The sequence below is a fragment of the Bidens hawaiensis genome, unplaced genomic scaffold (assembly GCF_021521415.1).
Source record: "Bidens hawaiensis isolate Kalapana, Puna unplaced genomic scaffold, B.hawaiensis_p1.1 tig00031093_1, whole genome shotgun sequence".
In the NCBI taxonomy this organism is placed as follows: Eukaryota; Viridiplantae; Streptophyta; class Magnoliopsida; order Asterales; family Asteraceae; genus Bidens; species Bidens hawaiensis.
Window position 1 is genome coordinate 159,733 of NW_027495204.1, and position 17,304 is coordinate 177,036.

Here is a 17,304-nt window from a genome sequence, read left to right on the forward strand (position 1 = left end):
ATACATGAAGAATGAGGCATAAACCCCTATCTTGCCCTTGGGGGCATCATACACCATCTGGTGAGGCTCTGGAAACTCAGGCTCGTAGGGCTCGAGCATGAACTTCTTGACGATGTAGTGATACAAATCGACAGAAAGAGCACACTGGCACTCGCCAGCAGTACTCTTGTCGTCCTTGTCAGACGCGGACATCGGGTTCTCAGGGTATACGTCGGACTCTTCGGCAGTAACCTCAGGATCGTGAACGGAAGACATGTTTTAAGGTAGGAAAGAGAACGATTTCAGAAGAATGCTCGACAGAAAAGTTAGAGTATTCCCCGGAAATCGCTTAGAAGAAGAGTGAAGCGAAGGTGTGAATTGAAATGCACCCTCTCCCCCCTTTATATACTCATCGCAATGAATGCGATGAATTTAATGCGGAGGAGAGAGGAAGCGCAGGTGCAATGAAATGGCGACACGTGGAAAGCGCAAGCTGGCAACAGCTGTCGACAGGACGCGTGCCGTAAAATTCGCGCCCACGCGCCCAGAAACTCGCGCCCACGCGCCTGAAAAAGCGTCTGGAATGACCATATACTGTCACGTTGCCATAACTTCCTGCACATCCTGAACTGTCAGAAGAAACCGTCGGAAGACGCTAACGTCCCTTCAACAGTTTGGACTGTTCTTATCCTTTCACCAACTCTTCGAATTTCAAAAAGATTCAAAAATAAGAGGGAATATACCCCCTCACCTTGGGAAGCAAAAAACCATAAGACAAGTGCGGGTACAGTGTCAAGGGGAAACCTTTCACATACTTAGCACTTGCAGGGAATTGAAGCCAAGAAGGATCTTGTGGGCCATGCTTGTGGAAAGGGAAATAACACCTCCGCATGGCGGGAACGTGGACAACTAGATTGTTTGAAACTTCAAGGTGGAATTAGTAGTTTAACAAAACTGATCACTATGTCCAAAATTACCAAAACCTCGTGAAGAGTCTATACAAGTGAAAGTCACGCTCCCGACTTGCGAAGAGGTTAAACACCTACCCGCATCATAACCAAAGATCAGGCAGAAAAGTCGGGAATTTCTGCAAGTGACATTAGGAAAACCGCGGGAAGAATCCCCACGGAAAACCTTAAAAAACAAAAACCTCTTTAAAACCCCTTGCTTAAAGTCCAAAAGTTCACCTCACTTATTAACAATTCATGAGAAGAACAATGGACTGGGGGGACTTGAAGAGGTAGGTCCCCGCAAAGCCCAGTTGGACCTGCAAGTCACACCTTGAAGAGGTACGTCTGCGCAAAGACTAACTGGTCCCGCAGGACCCACCATGCTCAGAGAGATGAAGACCTTACACGCAGTAAGCCAGCTGTTCCTGCAGGAAAGCCTCCCTTGGTACAGTACCCTGCCTGTTCCCGCAGCTATGGGTACAAGCCAAGAAGGAAGGCTACCCGCACTAACGGTAAGGCTACACGCATAAGGCACTAACTCTTATACTTCAGCAATGTCACCGGAAGAAGGAATGAGCAAGGCGGAAATATTCCCGCTCAAAAGAGCCAGTCCGTACGCTTCTGGAAGATCTTTTGTACTATACCTGCTAAGATATGGACAAAATAGACAAGATCTGACCAAAGCAGCCCATGAACCAATCACAGGGTGACAGCTCACCGACAATAGTACGAGGAGGAGCACGCTCTAGTACAAAACGTCACTATCAGCCGCTGCCTACCTACCAGCTCCCATCGTGGCACGTACATAGCCCGTAGTTGGTGGAAAAGGAATAGTATACAGCCGGCCATGTCACTATCAGCCGCTGCCTACCCACCAACTCCCATCGTGGCACGTACATAGGCCGTAGTTGGTGGAAAAGGAATATTATACAGCTGGCCGTACCTGCTTGGAAACCTACCTTCGGCTATAAATACTCCAACACCTTGGAACGGTATCATCATCTTATCTTCTCTAGCCATTTCTCTTAATATACACTTATATTCAGAGCATTTTAGTCTGATTCTCACGCCGGAGGGTGGTCACAAGGAGGAACCCCCCCCCCCCCTCCCTTCTCAGTGACGAGCTCACGGTGTCTGTTTTGCAGGTCAAGAAGAATAACCATCTTTGCCGGACCTAACCCTCGTGGGAAACATCTACTTAACCCTAAGATTATCCGTAATCTGCCGGGGACATTTAGTGTTTCTTCAAAACCAAAACACGTGAATGAAAGTGAATTAAAGGTGCCATTATTATAACTATAACACTATACAATATCCTTGTATTTTACATAAAATACAAATGACATAATCATTAGTTTTCTAATTATAGCATCATATAATACCAACTTATATATATATATATCCATTTTAACCAGACCAACTTATACATTTGTGTATAAAATACAAAATTAATCATTAAATTTCCTAAACTCGTTCGTATCAGATACGGAAGAATCAACTAGAATCTTATAACAAAATATGATTAATAAATCATTTGCCGGTAACCTCTTGTCACAAATTACATGATTATTAATAAACCGAAAATGACAGCCCACTAACCCACCCACGCCCTAAATATGCGAACTACTTCATTCAATTCACATTCACACTCATTACAAAAACCAAACACACAAGCCATCTTTCCAACCATCATTCACAATCCTTTTTATCAAATTCACATCTTTCTTTCTTCATCTTCTTTACCCATTAATAATAATAATCTTGAATCCTGTCACATGGGTTTTGTTCATTTCGCCCCAAATTGAAGGAAAGATCATAAAAATCGTGTCTTTTTATGTTCTTGATGGATCGTATCCGTGGATCTTTACATATTGTTTTCACCCTTGTGTTTCTTGTTTTCTGCTTTCACACCCTGACCCATCATCGGACCTCTACCCGGGTCGGGTTTCTTACCACGGATAAACTGTCCATCACAACCCCACCTGATTGCACTGGGCTCAATCATCATGAGGGTTTTGCAAGTGAATGTGAGTTCTTGATGGCTTACCCTCAATGTAATTCAGATGGGTTTTTTAATTATTTGAGTTTTTTTTACTGTTCTTGTCAAAAACATAATTCTGTTGGGTATATTGTGCTTGCTGTTTGGTTAGCTGCTCTGTTTTATCTGTTGGGTAACACTGCTGCTGATTATTTCTGTTGTTCTCTTGAAAAGTTGTCTAATTTGTTGAGGTTATCACCTACTTTAGCTGGTGTGACTTTGCTTCCATTAGGGAATGGTGCTCCTGATGTGTTTGCTAGCATAGCCGCTTTCGCGGGTACGGATAATGGTGATGTTGGTCTCAGTAGTATTCTCGGTGGGGCGATTTTCGTGACGTGTGTTGTCGTTGGGACGATTTCGGTTTGTGTGTCGGATCAGGTTGTGAGTGTTGATAAGAAGTGTTTTGTTAGAGATGTTTGTGTGCTTCTGTTTGCTGTTGTGTCTCTTGCTGTGATTTTACTTATTGGGGATGTTAGTATAGGTGGCGCGATCGCATTTGTTTCGATTTATGTTGTTTACGCTACGTTGGTTGCTGCTAACGAGTTCTTTAGACGAAGAGTTGGTGTTTTGAAAGGGGAGAATTGTGTCCCGTTGTTAGCTGTTACGCAAATTGATGATGATGTTGAAAATATTGAAAGTAAGGATCTTGAATCGGATCGTGTGTCGGTTGCAGAATCTGATGATGTGCCGCATTTGATTGAGTCCAAGGTTCCACATTGGATGTGGAGTTCGAATGTTGCAATCTATTCGGAGGTTGTTGGACAAGGTTCAGAAGATGTCACAAACCATATTTGGGGATGGAATGATGACGGGTCGATTCGCGAAAATAAAGATAAAGATTCGTCCTTTTCGTGTTCCAAGCTGGTTTCATGGTTAGAGTTACCGCTAACGCTTCCGAGACGGTTAACGATTCCCATAATAGAAGAAGAAAGATGGTCAAAGGGTTACGCGGTTGCCAGTGTTACATTTGCACCTTTGCTTTTAGCGTTTCTTTGGAACACCGAACACGAAAGTCAAAGTCAACTAGCCATAGGTCTTATCTACTTAGCTGCTGCGGTTCTTGGGTGCGTGCTTGGTGGGGTTGCATTCATATGCACCCGGTCGGACCAACCGCCTCAAAAGTGGTTGCTTCCATGGGTTCTTGGTGGTTTCTTTATGAGTATCGTTTGGTTCTACATGATAGCTAACGAGTTAGTAGCATTATTAGTGGCATTTGGGTTAATATTTGGGATCAACCCATCGATACTTGGGTTGACGGTTTTAGCATGGGGTAACTCAATGGGTGACTTAATGTCAAATGTTGCATTAGCGGTCCATGGAGGTGAAGGTGTGCAGATAGCCGTGTCTGGATGCTACGCGGGCCCTATGTTCAACACGCTTGTTGGCTTGGGGATTTGTATGCTAATTGGGTCGTGGTCACAGAGGCCCGGATCTTATACAATGTCGGGTGATGTTGGGCTTTTTGTTAACATAGGGTTTCTAATACTCGGCTTGCTTTGGGCACTGGTAATGTTGCCTAGAAACGGTATGCAGTTAACCAAGTCGTTTGGGATGGGTCTTATGGTGATTTACGTTATGTTTCTAGGAACACGATTAGGGATGTCTATAGGTTCTGGATCACTTGACAATGGTAAATGATCAAACAGATGTAGCACCTAACTTTTAACAGTTTGGCGAAGGAGTAGATATAGGGTATAGGTTTGTATACATAATATATGCTCACATAGTATGTATGTAGTTAATTTGTATAGTTATTGGATGGTTTTATCCTATCATAGATTGCTGTTGTTTTACTTTTATTATTAGTCTTAACTAGCGAGTAGCGGGTATGTAATTTTATTTGGTTCGGTGTTTCCGGTTTGGTTTTGTGGCAGATATTTTTCATATCTTCATATCGGTTGTTTTTTTCCCTCTAAACAGGACTTGGAACAATTTGGTTTGAAAACCAGCTGATAACAAATGCATAATTTCATTGATTGAATTATTAATTCGTGTAATTGTTGTAATAGGTAACATCACAAGATGACATGAATGGTATTCAAAGGGTTAAAAATAAAAATCCTTTGATATCTTATCATAAGAACTAGACATGGTAATTAACTTTTGGGATACACAATCAATTGTATTTGGTAAGCATCTAAAGTTAGGGGAAGTAAAAACAGTATCAATATATTAACCTTGAGAAAATCATGATAATTACTAATATACGTGCATAATATAGGGAAAAAACAAAACTACATTTTTAGTTAGGGGTGTAGGGAGAAAACAAAACTACATTTTTAGTTAGGGTGCGTATAAAACTGAAAAAGCCGATCGAAAACTAAAATACCCGAAACAAGCCGAAAATCGAACAGAAACAAAACCCGACGATTTGGTTATATGTTTTCGTAATAACCAAACTTTTGTTTAGGTTTTGGTTTTACATATAATAAAATCCAAAAAATAAAACAAATCGATCCGAATTTATAGATTTTTATACTTTTTATTTATAAAAAACTTTAAATAATTTATAAAAAATCTAATACGCGTGTGACCCAAATATTGCGTCCAAATGTATATAATTATTTAGCTTTTATCCCCCCGTATTACAAGTTTGTTTTACATTATTCGTTTATAATATTTATATACTTTTTAGGATTTTACTTTTATTTGTTGTAAGAAAGTTAATAATATACTTAGGATTTGATGATGAAGAGTTTCACAAATAAATGATATGTTATAAGTCAGTTTAAAAACTATTTGGGTTTGGGGAGATCCATGATCCGCTTATTTTTTTACTATATAATTGTTTCTTAATTATAAATATCTTTTAAAAAAAATCAGATATAATTTTTTTTTCATATCAAATATTTGGTGATACTAATTTTTAATATAATGAGAAGTTATAACCCGTTTAAGGGCTATATGAGTTTGGTGAGACTCATACCCGTGAATTCGGGTCAAAAGCATGAGATACCTTAATTTACAAATAATAAAAATCTAGTGACTTAAGAGAACTCAGGAAGGTTTCATTTATATATATTTAAGATGAATTAGTTATAACTTAACAAAAAAGATTTAGACCCAAATTTATTATCTTAAGTCATATTTTTTTTGGCCCAAAAAGAAAAACATAGTATACCAAACCAAACTCAAATCGAAAACAAAAAACCTAGCAGGTTTTAAATACTAAAATTTCAGTTTGTAATCAGGTTTTAGTTCACGATCCATACACACCCTTACTTTTAGTAATACGAATACCTATCACTTAATATGTGAAATTAACATTCATTTTTATAGATACACAAATCTAAAATCATACGTAACATTTAATAATTTTTTTTACAGATTGTGTCCTTGTCATAGTTATAATTTGGAGAGAGACGCATAGAGTTCTTTGGGAGCTGCACAAAAAATAAAACAAAAAGAATAAAAACAAAAGAGTAGTTAATTGAGTGTAGAGGCTGCAATTAATAATAAAATGAGATATTTTATGAGGATTAAAAGCGTATTCATCGAGTTTTGATGGTTGAGAATAATAATAATATTATCGAGTTTGATATTGTCCAAAGTTGAAGGAGAAGAGACAATATGCTGGAATGGCAGCTATTGTATTTAGCTCTTTAGCTTCTTGTTATTATTGTCATTATTTGTTATCTTAATAATATCCCGTCGTTACAAATAGGGGAAAAAAATCATTTTTTTTTTTTTTCTTCTAACAAAAGCCAAATTTCATTAAATGGTATCACACATTTCAATAAAAGCATACATTGTTCTATGCTAGTGCCACTTGCCACACTTTTTTGGAATGGCATTTGTCACCCTTTTGCATTGCTTACAAAAATGCTAGTTATTTTGTAATAAAACAAATAATAGATAATTTTTTATGAGTAGCAATAAGCGATCCTTAATACAACTTTTACAAACAAATTACAATAAAATGTATTTAATTCACACTACATAAAATGGTTATAACTACTAAAGAGAAGTTTAGTTCGCTGAGCTGACCACTACGTTGATTAGTTTTTTATTTTTTTATTTCTTTTTTATTGTATGAACACCATTAGACACCAAAATGCAGAGGATGAAAGAGACTTCAAATACTATAATGAATTTAGATTTTCCCGACCAAGACATCTACAAACAACTTCACCCTCGCTGATAATGTATCGACCCTTGGTGGAGCATTGTTTGTTCCTTTCCAGTTTAAAAATAGTCAGGAAAGCCAGATAGAGAGGTAAATCCAATAACTAAGCGTCCATCCAAAAGAGTGTATCATTACCATAAAACTAAAATTGGTGGATGCATTATGGATACACTTTATTTCATGTTAATCATCAATTAAGTGTCGTCATATTATTATAAATATTACTTTAAATTAATTTTCATATTTTGTAGTTAAGGAAAGCAATAGGCTAAAAAGAAATATTAAGGCTAAAAGGAAGTTAAGTTATTTATTTGGTCATGAAGTGCAAAAGATATATAAACATGCTGAATATAGATAACCCTCGCTTAATTGTCAAATGCTAGTTGCGTTCGTACCACGCATGTGACAAAAATTTTTATGGGAAATTCATGGGGCCCGGTTCGATTCCAACAAGTGTATACCACTAATAGAAAAACACTATTATAAGATTCTTCCTCGGGTAAGGTGGGTTGTATGCGGACGGTAGGCCTTTCAGAGTTCCTCAACAACCAGTTACACTAAAGTCGTTAAAAAATATCAATGCTGAATTACATAACTTGAGTCTTGATATAAAATAATATCCTGAGCTCAACGTAAAGAAAAAGGAATTAATGGGCCTTCAACTCCTCATGGGCTCATGGCTATATATTTATGTGAGATGAAATTAAAAGTAAAATGAATTATTTAATCAAATGGAAAGAGGAACGGTGGAACATAAAGGGAAGTCGGCCGTTCAACTTGAGATGAACCTATTAACTAGAAATAGCCCACGAGCCCACAAACGGAATTGTGCAACGCAACCCTGACTAAGTTTGGTTTGATGTTTACGGTAGAAAGAACTTCGATTTTGGTTCATGTGTTTTCATAAAATTATCAATTTTAGCCCGATAGTTTATTTTAAGCTTTATGACACAACACTTTCATTTGACTATCCATTTTAGCCTAACCCGTTAACATCATCCGCCAACAATAAGTTAATACAGTTTAAAGAGGCTTTTTTGTATTTTTCACATACTTTGGACAGCCGGACTAAATGACCTTAACGTGCCCTCACAGGCAAACGAACAAAACCAACACCAAAGAACATAAACGATTGCATATTAACTTGAAAATATAAACATACGTTCACATAAAAAAAATTAATAGTAATAACAACGGATTACGTATTAGTTCGAAAATATATTGTAACGCCTCGAACCAGAACACCTTACTAATTGGATTTACATATAATCATAGCTTAATTATCAGAGTTTATTTAAAACTTTATCTGGATAAAATTAACGATTAAATATAAAACTTTCTTTTAAAGCAAATACTTTAGATGCCTAATGCCAACACTATGTTGATAGCTCTATGTGCACTCCAAGCTCCTTCACTTTCTTTAATCAACAATCTGTGTGCATACAAAGAGTTAGCTAAACTAAGTGTGTTCTAGTTTAACAAGCAACCAATCATTCTTACACATTCATACATTTACATACATATCCAATGAAGCATTACTATACGCAACCTGTTCTTACATACAAACATAACTTACTAAATATTCACAGCAAGCATTCTAAGCACATTCACATTCGTACAATCCTATTCTCACCAAGAGTGTGTACAGTCCATGGTCTATACCTATACTCATGGTTATGGACACGTACAAGGTTCATGGTCCTTACCTATGTTCATCGTTCATGATACGTACAAGGTCTGAGGTACTTCCCTATACCAACACGCATGGAAACGACATGTACAAGGTCCAATGTTCTTACATATGCAAACACAGTGTTAACCTGTACAAGGTTCGATGTCCTTATGCCAGCACACAACAATGCATTTACAAGGTCCGTTGTCCTTAAGTATGCCAGCACAAAGTGTGTTGTCCTTATCTATGCTTACTCACACGACAATAGCATGTACAAGGTCCGTTGTCCTTGCTTATGCTAACTTCATACAACGTTCATGCCCAACGGAAAGTTAGAAGTGTCACACCCCGACCAAAGGCGAAACATGCCGAGGCGTAACGTATTGATTGGACAACAGCTCAAAAGACACTAAATAAAGTGACAATAATTATTTAATTCATTAATATCAAAACAAGTACACAATTATAATAATCAAAACAATTACATCATATTTATTGTTTGAATATATATCCTAAGGTAAAAACTAATATCTTCAATCTTGATCAAGGTAAATTACTTGTACCTGTAGCATGTATAAAAAAAGAGTTTGTCAACACGAATGTTGGTGAGAATACATAAGTTTTAGTTATATATATTTATATATATATATATATATATAAAATATATAAACGAAAACCCAAAAATCCTAGGTGTCGCGATGTGGTCGCTCCCTCCTTTTTTGGAGTCACCAGATTTATTTTTAAATGGAGACTTCTCATGCATTTGACCCGAATTCATGGGTATGGGTCTTATCAAACCCATATATTTCTTAAACGGGTTATAACATCTCATTAAATTAAAAACTAATCTCACCAAATATTTGATGTAAAAATCCTATAAAATAGGAATATATAAAAAATTAATATATGATTTTTTAAAAATATATTATTATAAATAAAAAACAATTTTATGGTAAAAAAAAACGGGTCTTGAGTCTCACCAAACTTATATAGCTTTTAAACTGGGTTATAACATCTCATTTATTTGTGAAACATTTTATCATCAAAGCATAAGTATATTCTTAACTTACATACAATAAATAAAATTAAAATTCAAAAAATATATAAATACTAAAAACAAATAATATAAAACAACCCCCGTAATATGGGGGATAAAAGCTAAAAATTAATATATGATTTATTTAAAAAAATATATATATTATTTATAATTAAAAAACCAATTTGTGGTAAAAATAAATAAATGGGTCTTTGGTTTCATCAAACCCATATAGCTTTTAAACCGAGTTATAATATCTCATTTATTTGTGAAACAATTTATCATCAAACCATAAATATATTATTAACTTTCATACAATAAAAAGATAAAAATTCAAAAAATAAATAAATATTAAAAACAAATAATATAAAACAACCCCCGTAATACGGGGGATAAAAACTAGTATATAGATAAATCACAATTCATATGTAAATGACGAGTATTACAATTCTTATGAAAATGTAAACAAACTAAATAGATGTGGACCCGTTCTTATTGATACGAAATCAAAGTACTTGGGTAAATGTATGATCATACTAGATGAGGATAGATGAGGATGAGATACCAACCACCAAACATAAACTAAACAATTAAGCACATAGAGCATTATCATAGAGCATGCAATAGTCACACATAAACATATATTGAATTGTGTTTTGAATAGATGTGAAAATAAAAACGTGTAATGTAAATAAGGTATACATGCCACCCCCAAAACTTAAAAGATGAAAAGGGGGATATGTAAACTCACCTTAACGAGTGGATAAACGAGGACGAGATAATAAAAGAAAAAGCTAGGATGAAAACGGTCAAGCTCCTCGAGGTTCACCGACAAAAATTCCTAGTTGTTACATATAATATTAATTAATTATAAATAAAAATTAACAAGGGTTACAATGGATTTGAGATTCGTTTGGGTGTTAAGTGAAAGCTTGTTATTTGTTTAATTATCTATATTATTATTATTATTATTATTATTATTATTATTATTAATTCTTAGGTTTGATAAAACATTACACTTTAATAAATAACCACTATTTTGTATATAGATATATTAACGGGGAAAGTTAAAAAGAAAGTTTATTCTTTGATCATTAATAAATCATTTTGTTCGGTTTATTAAACGAACGGAAAAAAATATTAATATCATCATCGTTATAATTATATATATATATATGTATACCCTTATATATGTGTATATATATATATATATATATATATATATATATATATGATTAGTTAAGAAGTAAAAGTTCAAGACAAGAAAATGATAACCCAAGGTTCGGTTTATTTAAATAATGGTTGTTTAATGTTATATATATATATATATATATATAATATCAAGAATTTTGATAAAAAGGTCATTTAAAAAAATTAAACTACAAAAACCGGGTCTGGGGGATTCGAACCTGCACCCCAGGACGGTACAGATGTTTGAGAGATCATGCGCTGGCCATCAGGCCAGCGCCTTACTTTGATAAGATGATGGAACTGAAAAAATAAATACATAACAAGTCGTTCTTGTTCTTCCCCAAAACAAACCCTAGTCCTGAGTTCGTTTAATTCGTTTATAATTGATACAAATTGAATTAGGGTTTTTGTTTGTTGATTAAAAACGACCAAAAAACAATGTTTAATTACCGTTAATGCTGAAGTAATGAGGGATAACGTTCGTTTAGGGTTTGCGGCTTTAGTATGACTTCAAATTTGATCTTACGCTGCTTATCCGTTGAAATTATGTTAGGGGTTTGTGTCGGCTGGTGGTAGAGGTGGTGTGTGCAAGTTTAATTGAAATATAATCGAGTATTTATAGTGTTACAAGGTCAAAAGAGCCGCGGTTCGTGTTTGTTAGGTTAGCTGTCAATCGTTAATAGTTTACCATGTTTAAGGTGTCGGTAGGATCGGATTAAGGTAAGCTAATGATTTGGTAAGATCAATTTGTCCGAAAATTGAGGAACAAGAACGGGGGGGGGGGGGGAGAGGTCATGGTCGTCGGTGGTGGTAGAGAAAAAGGAGGGAAAGAATATGATTTTGTTTATTGCTTATTAGTCCTTGATCTATGGTGTTGGATGCAAGATTGGATAAGTTAGTTAGGGGGGGGGGTATTATTGCATAGAAATCATAGTTATTTATTATCAATAAATAAATAAATAAACAAAATATATACAAAATTAAACGAAGGCGGGATTTAGTAACGTGCGTTCGAATAATAAATTAGGCCACAGAAAGAAAGAGAAAAAAAATAATAATAAAATAGACGGGTAGGATTTCGGATTTGAAAAGTAACGAATGTTATAAGAAGGATTTGCCATCATAACTCGCATAAAGGTTAGAAGGATCTGCCATCCTAACCAACCATGTCTTACGTAGGACACGTAGACCATACACAAAACTACTCAAATATGCATTAGACATGTATATAAAATATGCATAAGTTCTACCTTCAACATGCCTATATTACCAATTAAAAAAATATATTCTTACTTACCATACAAGTATGCGCACAACATCAAAAACATTTACAAAGAAATGGGCTAGATTTCACTTGATTTGTTTAACCTTGCTAAGTTTAACAATCTGAATCATTTTCTGAATATTGATCCTTCCAACTGTTTGTAAACAATTAACCAGTTAACATTTACTAAGCTAACAGGAACTAACAAAATCCTATTTCGAATCTATGCTAGTGTCGCCGGCACCGTCACTTTGACTAGCGTCGCAAGAACTGTCGCCTAACTTTCATTAAGTCATAATATGTCGCATTGACTCTAACAGAGACATTAGTTAATGTCTCTATTATGCTAATTGTGACATTAGTGAACGTCGCTGCAAGTCTTACAATGACATTAGTTAATGTCTTTATTAGTGCCGCACCAACTTTCGTTAGGGACACTTTAATGTCGTATTATGCCTTAATGTATCAACGGATATATGAAATATATCTATTAGGATTTATATTTGTCATAGAATTGTATACATATTAGTATTTGATCTAGTCCATAATTATATGTCGGTTAGTTGGAACTTTCCCCCTATATATAAAGGGGTTCTATGTATTGTTTATTCATCAAATAATATGGTACCATAATTACTTTCATGGTATCAAGAGCCATCATGGAAACCTAGTTCGATAATTTTTTTTCCAGCGGCCAACCTTTTGTTACCCTCGTTCGATCATGACAAAAGACGGCGAATCCTCCTCGGTCTCGGCTGAGCCAAAAGTCATTCACCTGGTATATTCCGTTACTAATATCCAACAAAAAGTTCGTCTTCTTGAAGGCGTTAAGGTTACATACTCTTCTTGGGTAAAGCTTTTCAAGTTACATGCTCGTGGATATAAGGTGTTCGATCATATTGATGACACGCCTCCACCGGAGAAAACCGATCCCACATACGCGCTATGGTCTGAAATCGATGCAATAGTGCTACAATGGATCTGTGGTACCCTAAACGATGATCTTCTCCTACGCGTTCTCGAAACCGATACCACTGCACAACAAGCTTGGAACAAGATCAAAGAAGTTTTTCTTAATAACAAGAAGGCTAGGGCTATGGCCCTTGAACAACAATTCAATAATCTTACCCTCCAAGCATGCTCCTCTATGGATGATTATTGTCAAAAATTAAAAGATTTGCCGAACAACTTAGCGATGGAATTTTTTGTAGTAATAGGTGGTTTAGAGAGACCCTTTGTATTTCTAGGTGGTTTACCAACTTTTTGTAAAAATGGATAACTCGCAAGGGGGGTTTGCGAGTTTTAACAACTAGCTATAAACTCGCAAGGGGGGTAGCGACTTTTAACATAATCTGACACATTTTTTTTTATCTTGCAAGGGTGGGTAGCGATATATAAACACATCAAATCTAAGAATAAGAATCATATACTTTTTTTGATTCCATTTTTATTCCCTACCTATACTTTATATATCAAATCCTACATTATTCCTTACATGTTTTAAAACTATTATCATCATTTTATTCTCTACATGCCTATTATACATCAAATCATTTTCAACAAATGAATGAATTATTGGAATACAGAAAACGAAGATAGGTCACGGGTTTCTTCAAAAGTTTTTGCATCTTTAAAAAATAAAAATATCTTTATTTACTCTTTTATTATTTAAGCACACCAACTCACTTGTAAGTTTCAAATATGTGCATTAACATATCACTATATTTTTCTTAAGAGAGCTTATACTCATTCAACACAAATTTATGTCTTTAATCCCTCCATTTCTTGTAAAATTATTTTGGGGTGGCAAAATTTCATATTCCAATGGAGTTATATCTTGTGACGAATCCACTCTATCATCTTCGTTTATTATCCAGCATCGAATGCCACACAGAGAATTTCTTGATACAATTTACAATCATGTTCAAGTTGATAAAGAATTATTTTCTTTGCATTTGCTATTTTATTTCACATTTCAAGGGATATCGGAAACATCGTCTATCGTCGGTGACGACAGTTTAGCTATTATGTATTATTTAGCCGAATCAGAAACCAACTTTCGGGCTAATTTTCACGTCAAGTTGCAGCCAGTTATTCCGCTCCAACATACAAGTTGCATGGATCTTTTACGTGGGGTTTCTGAAGTTGGTCCTTCAACGTATGCCAACCCGGAAAATTTGTCGTTTCCACCGTATAATGATATACGCCATGAAGATGATGTTGTTTTTCATGATAACGGTGCCTTTGATAACTATGAAGATTGTAGATCGGAAGATACTCAAGATACCGAAGACGAATCTGAAGAGGAGGTAATACCCATCCCGTCAATGGAACGCTACAATGCCGGTATTTATCAAGGATTCGATGACGTGCCAATGAATGTTGACAATGTTGATCAATTAGAAGAATACGAGCTTCCTGACTTTGAAGACGACCACATGGATACATATAATGCTATAGCGAATGAAATTCGTGTGGGTATGGTTTTTTTAAAAAAAAGAAGATGTGATGAGTGCTGTTAGAAATTGGAATATAGCTCGTGCTAGAGAGCTGATAGTGACACATAGCAAACCATTATTATGGAAAGCAAAGTGTTACACCAAAAGCAAAACTTACAAAAAAGCTCGCCGAGACACCGCCTCTTGTGAATGGCACGTCACCGCATCCAAGAAGAAAAATCAACACTATTGGAAGATTACTAGATGGGTAGATGCTTACAACTGTTATGGAACAGTCATAGCAAACAACAATCGGTGCCTAAAGTCGAAGGATATTGCGGCACACATCATATTGTCAATTCGAGTAGACATTGCTTATTCAGTAAAACAGATTCGAGCGCAAATAAAAGACAAGTTGAACGTTGATGTTTCTTACGATAAGGCTTGGAATGGCAGGAAAAAAGCTATTGAGGTTATTTACGGTACTTGGGAGAGTAACTTTAAAGACCTCCCTCGATACATTGCAGCACTAAGGGCCACGAAACCCTGATACTGTTGTAGAGTGGTTATTTCATCCTCGTGGGTCGCCCGAGCTGCCTACATTCAAATATGTCTTTTGGGCATTTGGGCCATCAATTAAAGCATTTGAATTCTGTCAGCCTGTTATATCCACTCATTTAAAGGGATCATATCGGGGTAAGATGTTGGTCGCTGTTACAAAAAATGCAAACAATCACATATTACCTTTAGCTTATGCAGTTGTCGACGAGGAGACAGTGGAAAGTTGGTGTTGGTTTTTACGACAGTTTCGAGAGCATGTTGTAAGGCAAAATACAAGAACACTGTGCGTTATTTCGGACAGACACAAAGGAATTATTCATGCTATGAATAATCTTCCTGAATGGAAGGAGCCGTATGCTTATCATCGTTTTTGTCTTCGTCATATCAGAAGCAACCTAATGAGTAAGTTCAAAAGCGTGAGCTTGAAAAGGTTATGTTGGTATATTGGCAGCACCACTCAAGGAAGAAAGTACCGGTGGGGTGTAAGAGAAATGAAAGGAATTAATCTTGACGCTTGGAATTATTTGGATGCAACTGGAGCAACTAAGTGGGCGCTTGCCCATGATGTTGGCCGTCGCCGATGGGGTAACTTAACGACAAATATATCAGAAAGTATAAACAATTCGTTACGGATCGCGAGGTTGCTGCCAATAAAAGCTTGTATTGATTATATATACGTTTAACAAAGACGTTCAACAATTTGCAAAGCATGCTCGTATTGCATGGAATTGCAACACGCCTTTGCCCCCACGCATGTGGAGAATGTTTACCGAACGTGACATTACATCCCAAGAACACAAAGTAACAACGTTTGATTATGGAATGCAAATATATAGGGTGGTGACTAAGTTGCAAACAAATAAAGATGGAGGAAATGACTATACAGTTCAGTACAAGAATAGAAAATGCACATGCGGCAAATGGCAAACATTGAGATTTCCATGTTCGCATGCCATTGTGGTATGCCATCTTAGAGGAGAAGATCCACATGACATTGTGAGTAGGGTGCACACGACTGCTACGTATAGAGAACTATATGATGGTCACTTTAACCCAATTAATCACCAAGGTTACTGGACAGACCCGGGTTGGAGAATGATAGGAGATTCGTCAAAGTTTATAACGAGTGTGGGTAGAAGACGTCAACGTAGAATACAAAATGAGATGGATGCTCATCATCCTGACGAAGATATCATTCGTAGATGTGGTTTATGTAATGGCACGGGTCATAATAGATCGAGTTGTCTCAACTCTTATCAGTGATTTTTTTTCATGTTGTTGTTATTTGTTATGTATGTATTTTTTAGGGTGTGTTGTATTGTTGTATGTGTAATATATTAATTAATGATGTGTGTTTTATTTATTACTATTTTAGAAAAGGGTTGGAAGTGACTTCTTGTGGCATTTAAATAAGTATTACTTTTTTAAATTTTGTTCTGCGTAGAAAAAATGCAAATAATTGAACAAGATAATTGACAAACCTAAATATTACAACCACTTGCAAATAAAAAAGTTAGAAAAAAAAAGCTACAACCTTCCACTAAATTTATTAGAACAAGATAAAAAAAAAGTTACATAATCTAGTTACTTTCCCTGGTTTAATCTTCACTTTCATTCCCGTTAGTGTCGATGTGATGGTCATTGTTCATAAACGGTGATAGATTAAGAAATTGACCCATATTTTCATATTCTTCTTGAATACGAGGGTTTATAAAAGGTAACTTTTGTGGCTGCCTTTGGAATTGAGGCAGTGTCGAAGACATGTCGGGAATATAACATTCTTGTGAATTAATGTTTGAACCCATGAAACTCAAATTTAAGGTGTCTGCGTATTGTGCATGGGTGGCTTCGAAACTAGATTGACCCACACATGGGAATCTTGAGGCACCATGTTGCTGAAAACCCGAGTTATCATAATGTTGGAAATTGGTACCATCCCCTTGAATACTCGATTGACCCTCATCTTCACCGGTTGAGAGAACGGTCCTACCACCTCGTCTACCACCCCGTCTACCACCTCGTGTTCTTTCCCGATTGCGGACTCTTTGA

General features: G+C 35.9%; 1 protein-coding gene and 1 pseudogene across 1 annotated transcript; both read left to right on the forward strand.

Annotated features, from left to right (window-relative positions):
* The first annotated feature begins 2,658 nt into the window (after positions 1-2,658).
* LOC143581529 (cation/calcium exchanger 4 pseudogene) lies at positions 2,659-4,807 on the forward strand (annotated as a pseudogene).
* A 10,588-nt stretch (positions 4,808-15,395) lies between these two features.
* On the forward strand, positions 15,396-16,518 carry LOC143581536 (uncharacterized). The gene is made up of 2 exons (XM_077064301.1): positions 15,396-15,840; positions 15,944-16,518. Exons 1-2 carry the CDS (start codon positions 15,396-15,398, stop codon positions 16,516-16,518), a joined length of 1,020 nt encoding a protein of 339 aa, XP_076920416.1.
* The last annotated feature ends 786 nt before the right edge of the window (positions 16,519-17,304 follow it).